The 15,707-nt window shown below is 51.3% G+C and overlaps 2 protein-coding genes across 5 annotated transcripts in view; one reads left to right on the top strand and one right to left on the bottom strand.

Annotated features, from left to right (window-relative positions):
* Positions 1-2,299, top strand: part of USP35 (ubiquitin specific peptidase 35) — a 57,927-nt gene extending 55,628 nt beyond the window's left edge. For 2 of the 3 annotated variants that reach the window (XM_042959536.1, XM_042959535.1), the window contains 2 exons: positions 176-240; positions 2,252-2,276. The gene's annotated coding sequence lies outside the window, so the exon portion shown is untranslated. Of the gene's footprint in view, positions 1-175; positions 241-2,251 lie in introns of all 3 variants that reach the window. The other variant, XM_015536098.2, reaches the window with a different exon arrangement.
* GAB2 (GRB2 associated binding protein 2) overlaps positions 1,012-15,707 on the bottom strand; it is a 190,909-nt gene continuing 176,213 nt past the window's right edge. For both annotated transcript variants that reach the window (XM_042959537.1, XM_042959538.1), the window contains 7 exons: positions 10,695-11,287; positions 9,337-9,431; positions 8,096-8,360; positions 7,302-7,392; positions 6,935-7,037; positions 5,129-5,254; positions 1,012-4,437 (listed from right to left, as the gene is read on the bottom strand). In XM_042959537.1, the coding sequence (XP_042815471.1) occupies positions 4,294-4,437; positions 5,129-5,254; positions 6,935-7,037; positions 7,302-7,392; positions 8,096-8,360; positions 9,337-9,431; positions 10,695-11,287 (1,417 nt within the window). In that variant the 3' untranslated portion in view covers positions 1,012-4,293. The remainder of the gene's footprint in view (positions 4,438-5,128; positions 5,255-6,934; positions 7,038-7,301; positions 7,393-8,095; positions 8,361-9,336; positions 9,432-10,694; positions 11,288-15,707) is intronic.

Raw genomic sequence — 15,707 nt, 5'->3', positions numbered from 1 at the left:
GGGGGGGTTGGTAGAGGAGCAGATATTGACCTCATTGTGCCCTGACACTGCTGTACCCTTCTAAATGGAGAGGAGAGACTCAGGGTCTCAAACAGGAATAAAAATAGGTTCTCTGAAGCCTTCAAAGATGTCATTCTTCCTGCCTCAGTGGCTGTGATGTCTGCCATGCCCTTAGGTTCTTGCTGTGTCTGGGCAGTAGTGACATGCCATGGGAGGTGAACGCACGCTTTTAAGTCAAAGGTGAGGACTCTGCCCAGAGGGCAGAGCTGGGTGGGACCGGTGGTGGGGGGCATACTCGGGTGCGGGCAGAAGGGAGAACACGTTCAGTATCCTGAGAGGCGGGACAGGTGCCCAGGCTGGGGGCTGCCCTATGGGATACTGTCCAAGGGACTCACCTCTCAGGTGAAGCCAAAGCCCTTGCATCTGGGGATTTTTCAGACCCTGAGAGCTCTAGACTGCCCAGAACTGGCTAGTGCTGTTACCTCCTTCGAGTACTTGGGGCCAGTGTGTGTGGCCCCTCTTGGGACACATCTGGGCCCGGAAAGGTGGGAGGCAGCCCCCTAGGCCTGCACCCAGGTCCTTCCCCAGATGCCATCTCATTCTTGGAGCTGGAAAGGCATGCACGAGTCCTTTCCACCAATGCTGCCCGTCTTGAGAGGGCAGAGAAGGGAGGGAGGCAGTGGTGTGGCCAGGGGCTTAGGCCTGTGCTGGAGGTGGAAATGTCACAGACCCTGGAGCCGGTGGACTAGAAGCTGGACCCATAGTCTGTCAGAGACCAAGTCACTCTCAGAATTCCTCTCTATGCTCTGTGCACCATTTTGTACATCAGGAATACAAATTCCAAGGTAAGGAGGATTCATTCTTGTTCCCAGCTAGGACAGGTGCCCAGTTACTTACTATTAAAGTGAAAGGGAGCAAACTGGTGCCCACTAGAGCACCCAGGCTGGGTGTGAGTGCATGTGGACTCCATCCCCTTCAGATGAGGCAAGCTCCAGCAGCCGTCTCCATTTGCTTCTAATGGACTTTATTGTTGTCCTGCTCCAACACCACAGTAAAAAGGGACCTGCAAGCTCCAGGCCTGTACCATGTGTCACCACAGCAAAAACAGGACCCACTGGAACACACTCCCACCCCACCCCTACTCACAGAGGATAAATACATGTTACAAATTTTTTTTAAAGAAAACAGAATAAATTAATAACTTAAGTGATTAGGCACCAACAGTGATTTGAAAAATTAAATGTCAATTTTAAATGGTCTAACAGGGCAAGAACCTAAGACTGGGCTGCCAGCCCATTTTCTCTTCCCAACAAATAGACAATTCTGTGCGACATGATTCTAAATTTCAAGACACGTGTAACCAACACACAAGAATACACACCACCAGCTATCACATGACATCCTGAATCTCCAGGGGGCCCCTCAGTAGGCCATCCAGGGAGCTTGGGGAGCCCCAGAATGCAGGCCCTCCAGAGAAGAGGGAGCTCCAGAGCTTACGTGCCCAGCCTTGCTTCCCTCTTTGTAGACCAAGTCCTAACTTGCCTCCACCCTGTCCTCTTGAGTCCAGAGCTTTGTCAAAAGGGGGTCAGGGGGAGAGACTGGTCAGCCAGGGCTTGGAGCCAAGGCTGTAGCCCTGCAGCAAGTAAAGGGGCCAGAGGGCAGGCTGGAGTGGAGCCCTTGCTCCACTCGCTCCAGAATAGTTGTGCTTCTCTCCTAGGAACAGGGCATAGCTGAAGGGTTTCCAATGTAGATGTCACTGAAGTCCATCTCGGGGAGGGGGCTGGGTTAACTGATTAATGCTCTGGGTGCTGCCTGGTGAGCCAGACCCTGGGAAAGATGTTCCAGAGCAGGGAGTTTTCCCTTAGCACAGCTCAGCGCGGAAGGGCCTCGGGCTAATCTAACACCCTTTCAAAGATGGTGGCCCCTTCACACCTGGCTTTTTTTTGCCCATCGCTCTGCAACCCTCCTTCCCACTCTGCTTGTTCCTGCTCCAGTTGAACTTTGCAGAGGTGGAGCTCCGGGCCCAAGGAGTCCTCGTGGGAGCTGTGCCAGCTGGGAAGGCATCCCCAACCTGGGGTCTACCCTTGCCAGACCACCAGGGAGAGGGCCATTGATCAGCTTTTTAAACAGAACTGACAGATGTAGACTAGTCACCTGACAGTTTGACGCCTGTGAGCCCGAGTCTCCACCTTCAACAGGCCCATTTCCCCTTATGCTTCCTGCCATCTCTACCCTCCTCCCCCACTTCCAGCCTAAGGGTCTGGGAGGTACAGGAAGGAAGAGCCCGAAAGGGGCCTCCTTGGACATCAGACCTGAAGACCTCCGTTTCTAAAGACTGCAGCCAATTTCATTCACATTGTGGTACGTTCTGAAAGTGCTGACATTGTAAGGCATCCTGGGGCTAAGGGGGAGCACTATTAAACGCTCTGCCCTAGGAGACTTTGGAGAGGGCCTTACAGGACACGGTATAGGTCACTGCCACCAGCCCCAGGGCTTGGGAAGGATTGGACCCCCAGCCCTGCCCTCCTCCCCTAGAAAACTCCATCTTTGGCACCCCCTTTTCCTAGATACCACCTCCTCTGGCCTGATCTGCACCAACCTCCTGAAGAAGTAGCCTTGTTGCCTGTGCTCTCCAATATTTCCAGTCTCTCACAGCCGTTACCAATGCCCTCGTGACTCCTGCCACCCCTGCCTTCTCAAGCGCACAAACTGATTAATCCCTGTGTTTCCAGAACCTGGCCCCAGCAGGCATTACAAAATGCAGCTGAGTTAGGAGACGGGCTACCGTTGAGAAAATAATTTCTGCCAGGTCAGAGCTTCTTAGAGAAGGGCCAGGTGTGGGCTCGTAAGGGCTGATTGGTGACCGGGAGCCACCTCCACCAGGCAGGGTGGGAAGTCTTTTATTTTTTTCCCAAAGGAAGGAGGTCTCTTCATCCATGGTTGGACGAAACATCTGATCTGCCCAGTTGCCTCTGCAACTCTGGAAGATTTGGGTCCCTCCTCCCCAGGTTGCCAGAAAGTACCTGGGGGTGAGGTCCTGCCTCCTGTACCCTGCAGGGTCAGGTCTGAGTCCAGTGTGGCACTGGGCTAGCAGGGAGCAACAGCTGTAAGATGAACTGGGCAAGCACTATGGGCTCCCGGCACCACACTCGTACCTCCATTGGGCCCTGGCACGAGCCCCTGCTCTCCTACCCATCCTTGGGGACACCACTCTCCCCTGCCTGCTTTCCCCGCTGCCCTCGGTCTGCCCTGCACACGTGGCTCCTTCACTTTCTGCTCCTCTCTGCATCCCCAGGCACTGTCCACCTCCACCATCCTTACCCTGCCTCCCATCTGTCAGTCATCCGCCCACCCCCACTGCCTGTCTTGCACAAACTCACTTGCTGCACCCTCCCCACTGCGGTATACGGCCCTAAAGCACCTCCAGTCCACCCCACGCTCCATCCCGACCCTGCATCACTTGCCTCCCTCCACTGCACACCCAGCACCGTCGAAGCCTCCTCTAGCGGGTCCACCCAGGGAAGAGGGCTTGTAAGCTCCACAGTCCTGGGGGCCCTGACTCCACAGGGTCCTTGTCACCCCCTGCCCCTTGTTTTTGGTTGCCTATCCTCTGTTTTCCTTCCTTTTGTCCTCATTCTTCTGGCTCTCCCAACCTACAACAGCTACCAAGTTAGGAGGCCCCTGCCCATATCAACTGCCTTCTGCACCTGGGATCTCATTCCTCTGTCCCTCAAGACCACCTCTAACCTTCCTTCTCAACTCCATCTTTTGGTGGCCTTGCCTCTCCCCTACCAAGAAAGACAAGGATGAAGAAGTCCATGTCCACTTTGGTCTGCTGGTCCTGGGCTCCTTGGACCAGCGAGATGACGTGGCATCTTGTGGGACTTAAGGAGAGGTAGCCCAGTAGCTGGAGGGAAGAGGGCTTGAGGGCCAAGACCGTATGTGAGGTGTGGAATCTGGCTCAGAGCCCCAGCCCCTCCCAACGCCTAGTAGGTATTTAGGTCTAAAGGACAGAAAAAGAGGCTGAAGGATGCTTTTTGGCAATAGCTCTAACTAAGGTGGGTAGAGGATGGCCATTACTGATAAAAATCAAAGGTGGGCCCTGAGTGGGCAGAGTAGTGCCTTGATCAGGCCCTCACCTCCCAGGAGAAGGGTTCAGGGTCCCTGACATCAAGTGCTTTGAAGGCCAGAGTGGAGGGGACAACTGGAGAGAAGGGGGCGGGGGCAGACGGGGAGGAGCCAGCTCCGGTGATTCTACCTCCAGGCGCCTCCCCAGACTTGGTGGCCCCTGTGTCACAGCTTGGTGCCCTTGGAAGGCTCCGAGGACTGCCTCACGTCTGTCCACTCCTGCATGGTGCTCTGCAGAGCCTGGGTCTTCTCCTTGTCCACCTGAACGTAGTCTACCTTCTCATCGGAAGTCACAGAGGACGTGGACGGCTGAGGACAGAATGGGGAAGTGCTGTGAGCTGTCAGTAAGGGGACTCTTTGTGAGCTGCCTCAAAGGGAGAAGGGATGGGCCTCTGCCTGCCACCCTGACTGGCCTCAGGAGCCTGTATTCTCTTTCTGAAACTGGTCTTTAAAGCCTAAACTGCATCATCGCTCCTGCTCATGTAACAGCCTCTTGTCAGTGCTCCTGATTTCCCAACTCCTAGGGGACCCAGGTCTTCTATCTCTGCCTCCACCCACCTCCCTGTGGCCACTCATCCAGAAAGAATTTGCTGGGTGCCAACAAGCAGCAGCCAGCGGGGAGCTCTCCCAGCCACCCAGCAGTCTGGACCCGGCAGCTAAGTATGCTTCCTGTGGAGGGCTTTCCGGGGCCCAGGCATCCCCTCTGCAGGTCCCCGTATCAGAGGCACTTAGTTGATGCACCTAGACAGTGAGTTTTCAAAGAGGAGCTCAGGACCAGGACACAAGATCCCATTCTGTCACCCTGAGCAGCTCCTGTTCTGGTGTGGGTCCATTTGCTCAGCTGTACAAGGGGGATGGACTGGCTGAAATGGTCCTAGGGACTTCAAGCACCCATGTGTGTGAGAGAGGAGGCATGTGAGCCCTCTAAGACCCAGACTAAACGAAAAGCGGTAGAGTAGCCGGCAGCCGGGCACTCCACCACTCCCACCGAGCCCCGTACCTTGCGGTGGGGGCTTGGGGAGCTCGGCTGAAAGTCCAGGGCCAGATAGTCAACGCTGCCCGTGCTCTTCTTAGGGGCCGGACTGCTGGTGCCGCTGGGGATGGGAGACGCAGACACTGGGTTTTGCTATCACAAAGGAAGGAAAAACCATCAGTCAGTTGAGGAGACAGAGTAACCCACCACCTGGGAATACACACATCTCTGGGAGGAAGGAGAGTGCCCGCTTGGAGTTATGCACCAGGGCCAGGGACTTCTCATGTTCTCATTTAAGCCCTCACCGCAATCCTGTGATGTAGGTATTATTACTATTCTTGTTTATTTAAAGCAAAGATAAAGCTGTGGTTCAGAGAAGCAAAGTGACTTGCCTACGGTCGTACAGTTCATGAGCAGGGATGGGAGCCGGGTCTGTTTTTAACTCCCAAACCTGTGTTGCTCCCACTGTGCCAGGCCACCTCCCTTCTGGGCCGTCGGGCCAGATCTCCTCCTCAGGTTCCCTGACCAACCCGGCCTTGGCTTGCTGGCCCCTAAGAAGGGGTGCATTTCCTTTATGCCCTGCAGGTTGGAAAGTCTTCTGTTGTACCAAACCTGCTTCTCTGAAGCTCCCTTCCCTGGCCCGGCATGGGGCCGTCACCCCAAAGCAGCTCACTCCCACCAGATCTGAGCAGGGCGGCCTCAGCCCTGGGCTGCACAAGTGCTACGCTCTAGGCTCCTGTCTCCATCAAGACCAACTTGTCTACGATTTTCCTGAAGTCATATTCTAATGAGAATGGCAACAGTCCTATGTTCTGTTTTTGGCTGCTTACTGTTTGGTTGATTCGTTTTTTCATTATTCATGCAGCAACTCCCAGGTGCGGGGCAGCCATTCCCTCTTCAGTGAAAATCTCAGGGAGGAAACTTCTCCTGTGCTGCCTGTGTTTATACCTCTACCGTGGCCTTCACCACCGTGAGTCATGTTATGTGTGTTTGGCCACCCCTTAGGAGATAACTCAATAAATGCTTATGCTCAGGGCACCTGGGTGGCTCCGTCGGTTAAGTGTCTGACTTTGGCCCAGGTCATGATCTCGTGGTCGGTGAGTTCCAGCCCCACGTCGGGCTCTGTGCTGACAGTTCAGAGCCTGCTTCAGATTCTGCGTCTCCCTCCCTCTCTGCCCCTCCCTCTCAAAAATAAAGTTAAAAAAAATAAAAAATAAATGCTTATGCTCACATTCTTGCTCATGTTTGTGGCAACAGCACAAAGATTTTAACAGGAAAGAAGAAAGAAGTCAACTTTGAAGGATGCTCTAGTTATTCTCTACATGTGCGCTATGACTATTCTGAAGCCCCTTTCTAATCGCCTGGACTGCTAAACCTTCTGGGGCTCCTGTGCCCCACAGGGGAGTCCGGACCTCCCAAGACAGCATTCAGGGTCCTTCATGATCTGGATTCAGCACAGCCTCCACCTGTAGCCGTAGCCATAGTTAACGGTCATTCTCTGTGTTCCCTCCTTGTACACGGCCGCCTTCCCTCTCCCCAGCCCGATATGACTGCCCATCCCACAATTGTGTCCCCACAGCACTGGCTCTCCAGGAATACTGACCATGCCACCCATGTAACAGTCATGAGTGGCAGACCTTCTCCGCCCTTTAAAACCATGGCCTCCTGGAGGGCAGAGACCGTGTCTTCCTTGCCTCTATCATTACCCCACAGTGCTCGACACACTTGTGCTCAAGAAGAATTGCAGCAGCAAAGTAATCACAAATCATGGGTAACTGAGGTGGTCCCAGGATAGTCTGAGGGCGGCATTCCTGCAGACCGCAGAGGACGTACCATAGGGACGTAGTTCTCTTCGCTGTCTCCGGAGTCCGTGCTGGTGATGCTCTGGGTGGAGATGGGGCGGCAGTACTGGGAGGAGCTGGAGTTGAAGGTGTGACTGGGTAGGGAGAAGACAGAGTAAACTCGGGAGGACAGTTCTGTCTCCACCCTCGCAGCTCCACCCTCCATTATCACATTCGGATCTGATACAGAACAGGTACAATCACTCCCCCTCCACATATGAGGAAACCCAGCCCTGAGAGACCAAGAAACTGCTCAGCTACCGCCAGCATCGGGATGCAGCTCTCTGGACCCCACCCTTGCCCTGGCCAGCCCTCACAGCCCTGTTCCCAGGTCCCGCATCCACAAACAGATAACTCACACGGCCCTCGACCAAGACTTGGTGACAGGTGACTTGAAGGGGAGCTCATCGATGACAGTGTTGTTTCTCAGGTCAAGTGGTGTTGGCTTTGCTGGAGCAGGAACAGAAAGTCAAATGATCAGCCACACGATAATGCCACACATACACACGCTTACGTATAACACACAAGTATATTTATAAATACTTTCGTATTCCCACTTGTAAGCAGGGAAACTGAGGCTCAGCAGGTTCTATAATCTTTGCCTATGTTGACAGGCCCTGAAGCCATGTCTTCAGATCCCAAATGATATTTTCTCTGCACTGTAGCAATCACATTTTCAGAATCCAAAATGGGGACACTGGGTCTGACAACAGATTGTTCCTCCCAGATTTAATACTCATCCCGTATCCTCCAACAGCATCTCATACTTTATAAGGCACTTTTAGGTATGTTACCTGTGTCCCTCAGTGCTCTAGGAGGCAAGTATTCACATTTCTCAAGTGAGAAACAAGGCTCAGAGATGCACAATGATTTGCTTCTAACCCCATGTTGGCAGGTGGCAGAACTGCAACCCGAATGTGTCCTGTCCTGCTCATGCCTGCACTCCTGCCCAGGCTACTCCAGTAGCTGGTCCCTAGACCACTGGAATGAATTTGAGTGTTTGTGTATGTGTGTGAGAGTTTGGGGGTTCAGAGACTAAACACTTCCTTGCAAGGAAAGTTCAGGATCCACCCGATCCCCAAATGAATGCAAATGAGTGAAAATGGTTCTTGGACACTGTCCAGACATGGGACAGGGGAAAGAGGAGACTTACCTTTCCGGTCAGGTTTGAGGTTGCGGTTGACAGGGGGTGGCTGGATCTCACTCCCTCGGCTGGGGCCCCGGTGCAGAGAAAGGGCTGTTGAGGGGTAGCCAAGCGCGTCAAAGTGATGGGGTCCTGGGCTCATGGGGATGTAGACACTCTGGGAATTATCACCTGCTCGCTCCATGGCCAGCAGGGTGGAGGAACCTGGATTCATGGGCACGTAGTTGTCCTCAGAATTGGTGCTATCTGATCGGCCTACAACTGTTTTCCCTGGCTGGAGGGAGAGTGGAAGAAATACAGCAGTAACTACCATGAAGAAACAAGAAGGGGTGAGAATTTGTATACAAGGCAAAAGGGAAGTGGTAACTGAGTTAGCTGCCTGGGAAGACCAAGTAGAAAGTGCAGTGGGAGGCAGAAAGAAGTCTGTGGGTCCCTTCTAGTTTCCATGATCCCTTGTGACCCACTTAAAATTTTCAATAAATCTTTCGAATAAGTACCCTTGGTGGCTGGGTCCACAAGGCTTTCTGGGTGTCTGACCAAGGCTGTGGGTGGCCCAGGCCACTGACCACACAGGTTTGGTCTAGAACCCTTATTCCACCTCAAGTCCAGACTCATTAGCAGGTCAGAGTCTCAAGCCCTAGCAGGGCAAGGAGCATAAAGTAAAGCTTGGCCCTGGCTGGCGAGGTCTCGGCCAGGTGCGCTTCCCTAGTCCAGCTCTCAGTGTGACCGCCGTGTTGCACAATGCAAGAACCCTGGCTATAGCCTTTCTTCAACTCCTGCCCTGTCTGTCCACACATACAACTAAGTTGCTTCTGCTTTAGTTACCCAATGTCTGGTCTTTCCAATGGGCATGAGGCCAGGCCCTAGTCTGTCGGAGAGTCGTGGTCAGCCCTGTCCAGAGGCCAGCCCGGGATCCTGCACTCAAATCATAATTCTGCCACCATGACTGACTGAGCACTGCCCCTGCCCGGAGTCTCACACTACAGGCCCTCCTCCAGGTGGGACCTCAGAGCCCAGGTCCTCTGCATTCTAGACCTGTCCTACTTATTGGCAGGGCTGGTAGTCTTGTAGTCTAGCACACTTCCACACCAGACACCTGTATCTTACTTTCTAAAAAACTCAGGGATCTGAACTGAGACAAGGAACTAGGCAGGGTCCTGTAGGGAGATGCCACCACTCCCTTCTTCCATGGGGTGTGAACTTTAGCCCAGCTGGGCTGGCCTGAGGACCCCTGGCTGACCCCCACTCACCAGGAAAGAACGGACCGCATCACTCATGGACTCGGCAGACCGGCCTGCACTCTCTCCTCCTCGCTGGGGGTACTCGTAGGATTCACAGGAAGAAGCTACGAGACAGGAACGAAGATTCACACGCACTCCCAGCTGATCCATGTGCTGACACTTCCCCAAAGCCTCACCAGTGTTGCTCAGGGTCTTACTCCAGCAGATACTACCCTCAACCCCAAGTGATAGGGTATTACTTCCATCATGTCATTCCTCAGTTCAAAAATTCCTCCCAGACTTCTAGATCTAGCTCCAGTGTTGGCACCAACAGAGGATCCTTTCTGAACTACTTCTTCCTACAGGTATGCGCCTCTCCTTTAACTCCTATACCACCGAATGCCTGTCCCACTCCCCCAGGTCATTACTCGTACAGATACTACAGGAATAAGGATACTTGACTAATTTTTATGTGCTTTTATTTCCCCAACTAGATGTGAGCTCTCTGAAGGGGAGGGACATGTTTTATACTCCTATGTATCATTTCAATTCCAAAGCACAAGGTGATTGAATAGTTGACAGACTGAAAGAGTACTGTGCCGAGACTCAGGACCCCGGGTCCAAGTCCCACTTCTGGCACTGATGGACTCTGCAACCCTGAATAAGTCTCTTAACTACCACAGGCCTCATGGGAAATGGGAGACTATGAGGCTTTGTCCCACCAAACTCTCAGGCTCACTATGTGGCTTCAGCAACAGGGTGGGTAAGAGCAGACTTTGCAAGCTATCCAGCAAGATGAAAATGAAAGATTAATATTACTGTCGTTTTTCATCAAACAGAGGTGGCTTATGCAGAGCCGGAATGTGCTCAGGGGGAGTCAGTGACAAGAAAATGTATATGCTTCAGAGAGACCTTCAGACTTTAACCAAAGAAATTCAAGTATGGCTTAGAAAATATTTAATAGCTCAAAATTTGTTTCAATAGTCTGTTAGCCCACATAGGTTTGGCTCCAGTTTGAAATGGTCCTCTAAATTTATTTGTTCAGTCTTTGGTTTTATATAAAAATGAATCAAATACTGTGATTTGGACTTTGAAACCCATAATAACTTATGCTGTGGTTAACCAAGAATGTTCCATCTCCTTCAGTACGATAGTAACTTCTCTCAGACAGAGTCGGCCACACTCCTGCACTGCAGAGTCTCCTACTGGCCTCTGGCGCTGGAGCACCAGCTGGGAAGGGTCTGGGTACAAGATGCCTGAACCTGTGAGTCTCAGGGACCCAGGTGGGCCTAGGTCTCCTTGGTATGGATGACCAAAGGCTGGCACGTTACTGAGAACTGCCACGCTCCCTCCCTTTCCCCAGGGTCGCAGCTGAGGTTTACACCAACCTCGGTGGAGCCGGCTGCTGTCCATCGCCGGGAGGGTATTGCGCCTGGGGATGGTGGCAGCGGCAGAGACGGATCTGCTGCTTTCACTGATTGGAGGTCTCTGCTGAGGACTGCCCCATCGAGGTGTTTCTGCCTGACTTGGCTTGGGGGGCCGGGGTGGGGGAGCTATGGCCGAATCCCCAGGAGTGGCCACTGCCATGGCATTGTGGTTCTTGTCCAGCGTGAATGTCCTAGGGATCTGGTAGGCTGAGAGTGGGGTGGCTGGAACGTCCATATTGTCCACCAGGAGGTCCCCAAACTCCCGACATAGAGTGTTGCTGGGTGTCTTGAAGGTGTATATGTCCTCATTATCGGTCTCAGAGCCCGTAAGGCTGCCCTTCGTGTGGCCGTGGGAGGCCAGGCTCCGGGGGAGGTCGTAGGTACTGTCTCTGAATTCTGTATTGTGCCGGCTTGGCTTGGGGAGGCTATAGAAGCCATGGACTTGACCGCTGACCCCATTGACGCAGTGTCCATTGCCCTGGGCAAGTTTCTGTACAGCTGTGTCGCTCCTCATGAGAAACGAGGCCCTGGTGCCCTGAGAGAAGCTGGCACTCCTAAGAGAGAGAAAAAGGGAAGGGACGGGGCAGGTTAAAGGGGTCCAGGACCATCTACTGGGGACACAAACTGGCTCGTTCAAAGCCCTGTGTGGCTGACTGGTGAGGCAAAACAGGCTGAGGAGGCAGGCTGGTTTCTCTTGATTTACTAGCTGTGTGACTTTGGGCAAGGCACTTTCTCTTTCTGAGCTTTAGTTAATATATCTACAAAAATGATGATTAAAAACATATTTTAGGGGCACCTGAGTGGCTCAGTCAGTTAAGCTTCAGACTTCGGCTCAGGTCATGATCTTATGGTTTGTGAGTTTGAGCCCCACATCGGGCTCACTGCTGTCAGCACAGAGCCTGCTTTGGATCCTCTGTCCCTCTCTCTCTCTCTCTGCCCCTCCCCTGCTCATGCATTATCTCTCTCTCAAAAATAAATAAACATTAAGAAAAAAACATACTTTGAAGGCTGTTTAGAAATTCGACTCCAGTATGTCTAATATATAGATGTTCAATGGTGTTAGCATTTATCCCTCCCTCTACCCCAGCCGGCTGTGATTAGCCGAGGTCGCTCTTACCCTTCAACCTTCTGGGTTGATAAATAAGACAGCTATACCACCGATTTGTTCGCTGCTGTAAGTACCACAGAATACATACATTTGTATACAAAAGCCGTGAGACAGTGGAAAGAAACCGTAAGTTGGTGTCACAAACTAGCAAACAAATCACTTATTTTATGTGAGTGTTGGTTTTCCAACGGTCAGCCTTTTGGAGGCTATAAGCTTCTTTAAGAATCTGATTAAAAGTTCTTGGCTCTTCTGGTTGGCTCAGTCGGTTGAGCTTCTGGTTGGCTCAAGTCGGTTCAGGTCATGATCCCAGGGTTTTGGGATTGAGGCCCATGTCAGACTCTGCACTGAGCATGGAGTCTGCTTGAGATTCTCTCTTTATCTCTGCCCCTTTCCCTGGCTCACGCTCTAAAATAACGTAAAATAAAGTAAAATAAATAATAACTAAAAAATGAAAGTTCTTTGCACTTCTTACTTGCATGAGGCAAATCTTGTATACGTACAAATATGCACGTTACAGCTGGGGCAGGTGAGGAGCTATAGCCCTCTGAGGCCAATCCATGGAACTCTGCCTTATAGAAGCTCTTTTAGCTCTTGGGAGCTTGTTATTTATAGATGTGGCCACCAGATGGTGATAGAAAATAGGACCCAGTAGTTTAGAAAGAGGAAGGCTCACAGGGCTAGTCTAGGCCAGGCTAGGCTCTTGTAAACTTGCATCCTTGACTACTTGGGGAGTTCCATTTCAGTCCCCAACCCTTTAGCGGCCCTCCTCTCTAGGCTTCAGGGTTATTTCTCCTTTCCTATTCCATTTCACACAAATAACCAAGCCAAGGGCCATGGGCCTAGATGACTGAACAACTAGCCTTTAGATAATGGAGGGTTTGGAATAAAGGATGGGGGGTGGGGCGCAATGGTAGATATAAGGTTGGATGCCCCCACTGGCACTGGGATCTGTTCATTTAGCAAACATTTACTGATGTCCTATTTTCCATCTGGGCTGGGAACAGTAGATACAAAGATGCCTCCTGTCCTGGGGGACATAGTGGTAGAGGAGGTGACATACATACAAACTCATTACAATCACGTGGGTGAGCATTCAGCTTTTGGCAGATTTATACTAACCCTCCCTGGCAGTGGTGGTAGAGAATGTCAGGGGAGGCTTCTTTAAAGATCTTACCTTTGAGTGAGTCTCAAAATAGGCCAGGCAAAAAGCAAGAGAAGGAAAAAGGTGTTCTAGTTAGATGCATAAAGAAGTAGAACACAACCTAGCAAGGTAAAGGAACTGCAAGTTGCTCAGGCTGGAACAAGTGTTAGGAGGTAGGGCTGAGCAGTGACATGGAGGGCCCAGGCTGGGGCTGCTGGGAACAGGGGAGCCCCTGGAGGATTTTAAGGTGGGGTGGGGGGTGGGGAGCACATCACACATATCCTACAGTAACCCTAAAACATTGTTCAATGTTTCACATAATTTTATTCCAACCTTCACCTTATTCAAGAATGAACTCATCATCTTCTTCCTGTCTGAACAGTCTTAGGAATGCACCACTCACTCAAGCCAGGAACCCGGGAGTTACCCACATTATAATTTCTCACTTGATAACCCTATCAGGTCCTACCGAATCCACCCCAGTTCTGGTCCTCCTGGCTTTTCTTCTGCATAAATGAAAGGGCTAGTAACACATCTATCTCCCTACAGTCTGTCGGGACCTCTCTGATCCTCCCTACATCCTACAGACATTTACTTTCCTGACGTCCCAGCTTACACATTTTCAACACTGTCCCACTGCCTTCAGGACTAAGCCGTATTCCAGATCTAATTTATGTCCCTAGTCTCTCCTCCCTGTTTCCCCTCCAAATCTGGAACCACTCAGCTAACTCCCCTTGTTCCTAGTGTGCCCCACGCAGCCAAGCTTCTGGGCTTGTTGTGTTGTTTGTGCGGTCTGAAAGGCTTCCCGCTGTAATCTGGCGAGCTCCTGCTCCCATTTATCCCTTAAACTCAGCTCAAATGACACACTTTTTAAAGCTGTTTCTGACCATCCTCTACCTCCAAACATAATCAATCACTTGCTCAACTCTGTTCTTGGAGCAGGTAGCAATTATTATCTAGGTCAGTTACCACTGTACTTGTCCTCTCCACCAGACGGAGATATTTCCTCCAGGAAAGAAACTGTGTCTTAATATTCTTCCTTCCTCGGCCCCTGGATTAGCGCTGTCACAGGGGGAATGATGAATAAATGCTTGCTGAATGGTCAAGTCAATGAACATATAAGTAAACGAATGAATAAACAAAAGTGTTAGTGCTGCCGGCCCATCTCCTGACCTTGGCCACGCTCTGGATCAGCAGACTGAAAACCTTCCCCTTCAGAACCCACTAGATTATGTCCCAACGTCCTGCTGTCCCATCCTCCTCCTCTTCAGTTACTAAGCTCCTCACTTGTCCCTAAACGTGTCCCGTGTGGTCTATGCTCCAGCCCTGCACTTGCGTTATTTACCTTTCTCTGGAAAGCTTCCTTGATACATTAGAATTTTACACAAAGTACAAAAAAAAAAAAAAAAAAAAAGTGCTTTTGCTCCACAAAGGTGTGACAGGTCTTCTAATTCTCCTCTTCACTTTAATTACTCCTTCCCCTTTGCTCCCAGCACACACTGTACTTCTTCTAGAGCACTCACTCGCCTCCTGTGAAAGCCGTTCGAGGCCGGGTCTCACCGCTTCCACCTGCCCCTGCGCCCTGGCACAATGCCTGACATGTGGCGGATCATGCCAATGCGTGGGGAGGGGGCGGTCATTACTTCAAGAGTCAAGTGAAAGGAGTTACATAAGGGGAACAAAATTGCCGGAAGCTGCGTGCTAGGACAGCAGAACTGGGTCTGCACCGGCCTGGGTACTCTGCTCAGAGTGATGCCACAGCCTGTCCCCTCTGTCCCCTGCACAGAGCAGGAGGGCACTTCTGAGCACTCGTCCTTTACTAGGCTCGTGTCAACCTTCCCCAAGGCCTATGTCACTGTGGGGTCCTGAGCTGCTTTCCTGGGATGAGCACCTGGAAGCGGTGGGTTTTGAGAGAGGCTTCTCTTGCAGGGCTGTGGGCCGATGGAGGCCTCATAAAAGGAACATCCTCACAGTTCTGACAGACAACTATGACCCTCACATATCACACAAGAGAAACAGTAAATGGCCGAGTTGTGCAGGGAGGTGATGGATGCGTAGGGGAGCAGAGACAAGTTTGAGAAAACATACTCCCTCAAGCCCACGCTCAGTGCCTCTCATTCCCGTTCCTGCGGCTGTTGGTGGGTGTCGCTATCATCACATCACTTCTTACTCGTGCTCTGGTCTTAATACCTACCCCAAACCTCCCCCTTATCTTTTATCAACGGTTTCCTAGTTTTCCTCAGCACTTTATTTTGCAATAGTTCTTTGGCATTTTTCCATATAATTTTATGTACGGCACAACACCATGATTTCACCCTTCTAGACTCCAAGTACCTTAACAATGAAGAGCCCGGTTTGATTTTTAATGGGTATGTTCCCATTTAAGGAAAGCTAATACACAAATGATTGTAAGCAAAATAACCACCATTTAGTTCTGTAACTGTCACTGGCAATCGTAAGAGGTCATGTGGACCATCCTTCTGCATTTACCCAACCCACATGGGATGTGTGGATCCTTCCAATGAGGGAAGAAAACTCAGAAAACACTTTCACTATCTCCAAGAAGTGAGGTGATCTTTGTATCTCAAACCCTTCTGGCTGCAGGTTTGAGCCCGCCTTCTCATTGTGGTTACAGAGCAAACTTATATATATAAAACTAAATGAAACTAAAAGTTGTATGTTCTCTGCCTTTAGTCAGTCAAAGCCACCCTCAGGTGAATGAGTC

The sequence above is a fragment of the Panthera tigris genome, chromosome D1, assembly GCF_018350195.1.
Source record: "Panthera tigris isolate Pti1 chromosome D1, P.tigris_Pti1_mat1.1, whole genome shotgun sequence".
In the NCBI taxonomy this organism is placed as follows: domain Eukaryota; kingdom Metazoa; phylum Chordata; class Mammalia; order Carnivora; family Felidae; genus Panthera; species Panthera tigris.
Note: the sequence above shows the minus strand (reverse complement) of the source record. Positions and strands in the feature narration are given on the sequence as shown.